Source organism: Argopecten irradians, chromosome 3 (assembly GCF_041381155.1).
Source record: "Argopecten irradians isolate NY chromosome 3, Ai_NY, whole genome shotgun sequence".
NCBI classification, from domain to species: Eukaryota; Metazoa; Mollusca; class Bivalvia; order Pectinida; family Pectinidae; genus Argopecten; species Argopecten irradians.
This window is the reverse complement of record NC_091136.1, coordinates 57,632,547-57,640,095: the sequence shown is the minus strand read 5'-3', so window position 1 is coordinate 57,640,095 and position 7,549 is coordinate 57,632,547. Positions and strand designations below refer to the sequence as shown.

Below are 7,549 nucleotides of genomic sequence, written 5' to 3'. Positions count from 1 at the left end.
TTAGGGTCACCTGAGACGATGCACCATCTGTCGTCGTACGCCTTTTGCCGTGCGCTGTGCAACGTGCGTAAACTTTTAATTTAAGCGACTTCTTCACAATAACTGAAAGGCCCAGGATACTCAAATTAGGCCTGCAGCATGCAGGGCTTCCAAGATTGTTCAAATGAATGACCTTGACCTTCATTTAAGGTCAAAGGAGTCAAAAAGGATAAAATCTTTAAATGACTTCTTCTCAAGAACCAGAAAGCCCAGGGTACTGATATTCGGCCTTTAGTATCCTGGGAAGTTTGTTCAAATGAATGACCTTGACCGAAGACAGGGGTTAAAAAGGCTAAAATCTTTAAATGACTTCTTCTCAAGAACCAGAAGGCCCATGGTACTAATATTGGGCCTTTGACATGCTGGGATGAAGGGCTACCAAGTATATTCAAATCGATTACCTTAACCTTTATTTTAGGTCACAGGGGTCAAATAGGATAAAATCTTTAACAACTTCTTGAGAATAACTAAGAGGCCTAGAGACCTGACATTGGGCTCGTGGCATGCTGGGATGAAGGGCTACCAACTTTGTTCAAATGAATGACCTTGGTCTTCATTCAAGGTCACAGGTGTCAGAAATGCTAAAATCTTTAAACGACATCTTCTCAAGAACCAGGGGGCCTAGGGTACTGATATTGGACATGTTGCATGCTGGGATGAAGAGCTATCAATTTTGTTCAGATGTTTTGTTTTACCTTGATCTTGATTCAAGGTCACAGCGGTCAAATAGGCTAAAAAATTAAACAACTTCTTGTGTATAACTAAGAGGCCTAGAGACATGATATTGGGTCTGTGGGATGAAGGGCTACCAAGTTTGTTCAAATTAATGATCTTGATAATCATTCAAGGCCACAGGGGTCAAATTGTCTAAAATCTTTTAAACAACTTCTTGTGAATAACTAAGAGGCCTAGAGACATGATATTGGACCTGTGTCGTGTTGGGATAAATGGCTACCAAGTTTGTTCAAATGATTGACCTTGACCTACATTCAAGGTTACAGGGGTCAAATAGGCTAAAATCTTTGAACAGCTTCTTGTAAATAAGTAAGTAAGTAGAGACTGGATATTGGACTTGTAGCATGGTGGGGACCAAGGGACCTTCATTCATGGTTTAATTCATCAAATTTATCAGAAACTGAACTTCTGTTAAAAGAGTTCTTTGTATTGCCTTAATATTTTGCCACTACTATATTCTTTAAGTGTTGTATTGTGCCAATAGTCAGATGACCGTTAAGGCCCATGGGCCTCATGTTTATATTTTTGAAGCTCTAACTTTTCAATGGTGGTAATGGTGAAAAGTAAGTAACTTTTGTAACTGAAGAAAAAACTAAATCGTCTGCTCCTGTTTTTGATAGTGAAAAAATACCATTTGTCAGCGATGGATCATCTTTACATTTAATAGATTAAAAAGTAAAATTTATAAAATCACTGACTGATTTGAAAGCCCTGATAGGCCAATATATATAATGTTTATATGTCTTTGTTTCATTCTGTATCCGAACTCGGGTGACTGATAAGGCCCATGGGCATCTTGTATGTCTTTCTTTCATTCTATATCGGAACCCCGATGACCGTTAAGGCCCATGGGCCTCTTGTTTTTTCTTTTCTTCCGAACGGCTCCATTAAACACAGCCTCTTTAGCCTTCAGTTAGCGTTCGCCCATTGAGGAAAGCTTTTGGTTCTGTCCCCTGGCCGAGATACAGCATTGTCTCTCAGATGGTGCATTGTAGTTTTTGCTCCTGCTTAGCGTTCTGAATAAAGGGAGTGCTCTTACTGGTTTGTCGTTTTTTCGTGGAGTATCTTTGACGGCATGCTGCAGTTAGATAGCAGTATAAAGCAAGCAAGACTCCCACTATTACATGGAGACACTAAATAAATATACAGCAGCTTCCCAACACATGCAGACAACATTGCATACAAGGAGACGTCTTTAGAAAGATTTTTGTTTGTTCAAGGTCACAGGCTAAAACTTTAAACAAGTTCATGTCAATAAAAAATGGCCTAGAAACCTGATAACTGACCTGTAACATGCTGGGATGAAAGGCTACCAAGTTTGTTCAAGTTAATAACCTTTGACCTATTTTGAAATCTTGGAAAGTTACGGCATCAACTAAAGAGTCCCTTAATTTGCCTTAATTGTTAGTTACTAATGTAATCAGTTGATTTCCTGGTCTTTAACTCGAACCACCAACCACTCTTGTCTTCAATGAAGGCATAAAATTTCTACTCAGATCAAAGAATAATTTAGTCTTTGATCTATGTAGAAGGTATTCCTCATCCCGCCAAAATATTCCATAAAATTTAGGTATCATAAACTTATAGACACAACATGCATTTCCAAAGTATATTATATTATTTACCAAAACTGTATATTATATCTTGAATGGATTGGCATTAAATTCTAACAAACGGAAAATGATTATCGATAACTTATCTTCTATGACGTACAAAGTGTACATTATACGGAGATTAATAAGTTATATATAGATACGACTGACGCCTATGAATAAATCCTCATTGCCGCCGCCGTATATGGTGTTGGTGTCAATGCTAACTAGAATACTGAATTTCAGGATGATTAACGTTATAGAACGATCATAATAATCATCGCTTACCGCCCACACCTTACATTAAAGAGCCAATATATCGCAAATATATATAAGAAAATTGCCACGTTCTCTCTTCATAAAATGTTGACTAAAGCCATGTAAATTTAGGAACAATTTGAAAATAAAAATGATTAATGTGGTCAAAAATAAGTTCACGGAAAGTCTCGATTTCAGAGAAATACAACGTGACCCGATCGACTTCGCACGCGAAAAACAGAAATTGTTTGATTAATTAACGACCAATTAACAGCCAGGTTCAAGTAAGGACGGCCTCCATGTATGCGGTATGTTGCATGTATGAAGTGCGGTGGTGTGTTTTGGGAAATTGTGTTATATTCATGTTGTGTCTTCTATAGGGGGACTATATATCACTTAAGCAAGCCGCCGAAGACACCAAGCAACAGACCCGGTCACATACTGACAACGGACGAACCAGTGGTCCCACTCCCTTTATGCTGAACAAACCTGTTATTGGCAAAAGAGGCATATACGAAACGTTTCGGTAATTGTCGGTTTTGCAATGACGACTATTTCAAGATGACAGGACGATATTTGACCGTTCGATGTCGCAACACGTGTATTATGACATTATTCCGTGCAGATGAACTTTCATTTTTGTTCTAGGTCATTAGTACATTAGTACAATGTTCAATCATTGTAAATGTTTGTGATTACAAAACAAACTGAAAAGTTACGTACATTGGACCTTTAATATGTAAAAAGCGATAAAACCCCGACTTTGGAATCTGCTCAAGGTAATTTCATTAATTATTAATTCATGTGAAAATAAAGTGATAATTTTGTAAATACGATATTGTATTTCTTTGAAAAGTGAAAAATTATCAAATTTGACTTAACGGCATTTAAGATTATTCCTACACAAATAATTAAAGGGACATAAACCTTAAATAATTTTCGGTATGCTTAGATATGGCTTTCAGATGTTTATTGAGTATTTTATTACAATGATCGGTTATCTAAAACGACAGGAAAACGTGGGGAATACCTACCTCAAAAATGATAAAAATATACCGTCTTATTCTATTTTTGGAGCACAAAACGAAAGCTGGCCGAAAGCGAGGTTATAATGAACAACAAACTTGCTGACATGACAAGGAATATTAGTTTTCCACATTTTATGATTATTTTCTAATTTACGATGGTTGACAAATGAAGTTTAAGCCATATTTGTTATAAAACAATTTGTATTTAGCGTAAGAATGATAAGTTAAAAGTGAAACGAGACTTTTCATTCGACAGGGCAGCGCGAAGGGAGGTTTCTGACTTATTGCACATATGTACATTACGCAAGTTTAAAGTGGGGAGTTGCTCCCGTCTCATCCATTTATATTTACACACTTTCCCAATCGCGCACGTTACTGACTCTTGGCGTACATTGTTTTATATCGGAATTCGTTTGTGTTCGCTTCACCCACGTTTTTGACCCATCATTTTGTTTACATATGCAGTGCATTGTGGGAGGTCACTAAAGTTCAACCCTACTATACTATCGTTACAAAATTCGACCGGGCCGGTTCAAAATACAGAAAGATGGAATTTCCATTATAATTATTTTATTTGACACATTTGCACAATAATTGATATATATTATTTAGTAAGGTATCTGACACGTCTTAAATATGTATTTTACTCAAATTTACATGGTTTATTTAGGTTCATGTCCCTTTAAGTTTGACGAAATTCGTTATATATTGAGGTAGTTGACGTGCTGACAAACTAAAGAAAATAGTGGACAGGAGTTTCCTTCTTCGAAGGTTGTCCCTTTATCAATCGTTAGTGGCGCTAAGGTATTGTCTGTCTCTCTATGAATCGTTAGTGGCGTTAAGGTATTGTCTGTCTCTATGAATCGTTAGTGGCGCTAAGGTATTGTCTGTCTCTATGAATCGTTAGTGGCGCTAAGGTACCTTTTAACTTGAAATTCGCCAAATACATTGACAGAACGATAAGATGTTAACGAGATATCGATATTGAATCCATGTTCGACATCGAGGACATGGTAATTATGTAATCTAGATATATTAACTTTTTTTATTTTATTTACTCGCGGTCCTCTTGGACGTCCTTACCACATTGCATGCCCACGTACCCATACATTAGAACTATTTATTGGACATTGTTCTCCGTTTGATTTTGTCGACGACTAATCTGCCCGTCACGAAGTGTAACAATCCGGAGTGTAAAACGAATACCGTGTCTGGTCCCGTTTATGTCACTAGTGTCTATAATCCGTGGATTACACAGTCGACACTAGAGAGAGTAACCAGTCCCTGACACCACAGGAATGGCGGACAATATATCTATCACAGCCAAGCAATTCTGTGAAGAAACCTTTCAAGTCACCGTCAACGGGTTTGACTGGGTATCTACCTGCTTAAAGTTGGCTCTAGCGCTTGCCGGCCAATTTGGTATTGCATCACGAAGGATCGTATTGACCCTTAAGAACTTGGAATTCTTAAAGATCGTTAGCGAAGAACGGGGATATGACATTCAAAGCCGAACAGATTTGGAGAACGCAACTAACTCATTTGGTTTTCAGGTTGCGTATTGTGCAAGAACGTACAAATGGAAAAAAGAAGACGTTATCAGTTGTTCAAATATTCTCTCAAAAAATGAGATACTTCATCTTGGAGACGTCACTGAGTTTTGTATGGAGAATAGAGAAGATTATAGCTCTGACGAAATTTGTACAGATATACTCCTGTTAGCCTCTAAGGTGTTTAACTTTACACAGTTTTTTGAACTGAATGAGGAGTTGTTTTTCTATGGCTATATCTACCCGTTTATAGTTCTCCTTGTGCTGGTGTCCAACGCTGTCCTGATACTGACTTTCCTGCGGGGCCGGTTTCTGTCCGCAGCACACCTGTTACTGGTGGCCATAGCTATGATGGACACCCTTACCGTCGCCGTACCCTGCCCGTACCTCTTCTATTACCTGACTCTCGGTAACTACGTATCCTACGTCCCCTACCATCATTGTATTGCCATTATCGCCATTCTTCTCATCGTCTCCCCGATCTGTCATGGCATTTCAATATGGCTCAACTTTGGACTGGCCATACAACGCTACGTACTTCTGCGGCACCCTAGCTACACATTCAGTCGGTTTCTGCGAAGAAAGGTCTGTGTCATCTTCATGCTGCTCGTTGTGATTGCCGTCACCTGCGTCTTTATCCCTGGGTTCTTTACCTTGGCCGACTACCCTATCGTTTATGTGTATTCCGCTAACAACGAAGAATTGAAGACGATTTTGAGATACCCTGTTTACGCTTATGCCCAGTTAAGTATTGGCCAGATTTATTTATCGCGGTGCGTGATCATACAAGTTATACCGTGCACGGGTATGTTTTTTCTATCTGTCGAACTTGTGCTCAGATGGAAATCGGCTGTGAAAGCTAACCATAGAATGACGACAAATGAAAAGGGGAATGGGGACGCGGAAAACACAAGAACGTTTAATTTGGTGATTCTGAACATGTTGATAGTATTCCTGCTGGCCGAAATACCGACGGCGTTTGCGGCGTTCCTTATTTCTTGGGCTGCGCTCACTAACGGGACTGTCAAGAGACCTATCCTTGTGACTGCCTTCGTGACAAACATCATTATCGCAATCACACCACTTGTTAACCTTCTGGTGTACGTGATACATGGAGACCGCTTCAGGCAGCAGTTGAAACAGTTGATACTGTGTAGGCGAGGAGGACAAGAGTTCGGAGACCGGGCAAGGTCTAGGACGTCGATCACCGAGGGGTAGCCAAGTCTCCAGGATTTATGGATGTTCTTCAATGACGGAGAGGTATGCGGAAATGATTACCAACGGCATCGCACTGTTTACAACGGTATATGTGTAAAATAGGAGAGGGTCGGTATGACTTGAACACAGTGGTAAAATGGTCTCTTTTGTCATAGTTTTTCCATCATGTGTACATTTTCTCCTCCCCTGTAACATTTGTACCATGCGTTATCCTTTAACTTCATCTGTACATTTTGAAAGAAGACCCGTAATATTGGAATGAAATGACTGCTTCCCTCGTCGAAAAATATCAAAGAAATAACAATGAAAAGAATTTTGATTGTGTTTCAATATACCTAGTCCTCTGTCATTGCGCTTTTATATGATCAATGTGTATGCGATATTTGTTTCTTCTATAAATTCATTTGTGATGTTAAGTATTTTTGGTTTCCTTTGAACGTATCCTATACTGTATAAGCTCACTTCCACATTAAGACGGTTTACGATCAGCTTGGCAACACTTTTCCAATTCTGTCAGAGCACACTTTATTTACCTTTGACGTTAGTCAGGAAGGGCCAAATGCAAGGTGCTGTGTGAAGATTTACGTTGAAATCCACTCTTGTAAATGTCTAGTCATATTTTATGTAACTAAAATATTTTTGGTAAAATTACACTTTGCATCAGTCAAAACACGTGCATAGAAAATGATTGACAAAATATGGTACCTGGGTTTAGTATCTTTTGGAATAAAACTATTAAAAACGTGTAATTTGAAGATACGATAAGAATGTACATAGTTTGTCATAGAAAACTGTAAAATCTGATTTCCGTTCCTAGCTGAAACTTTTCTAGTTTTCCATGCTACATACGTGACTAGGCAGTAGATGGGATTTCAAGAAGACAAAACGTGTAGAAATGGTAATTATACAGTGTTCAGTGGGAGAATGTCCATGATTCTCTTCAGCACACACAATCACTTTGACGATATCATACAAATGGTAGATGACCAATGTCATGCCCTTATGATATAAGTGAATCGGTCAGTGACTTTCTACCAAATTCAAAGCAGATAGCTTAGAGCTCATTGGAATTTTTTCCCATATCTTGTAATCATTTAAATATTTCATCACAAGAACGGACCAAAGTGTT

General features: G+C 38.5%; 1 protein-coding gene across 1 annotated transcript; it reads left to right on the top strand.

Moving 5' to 3' along the window:
* The first annotated feature begins 4,950 nt into the window (after nucleotides 1-4,950).
* LOC138319754 (sex peptide receptor-like) lies at nucleotides 4,951-6,420 on the top strand. The gene has a single exon (XM_069262887.1). It carries the CDS (start codon nucleotides 4,951-4,953, stop codon nucleotides 6,418-6,420), a length of 1,470 nt encoding a protein of 489 aa, XP_069118988.1.
* Nucleotides 6,421-7,549: the final 1,129 nt, after the last annotated feature.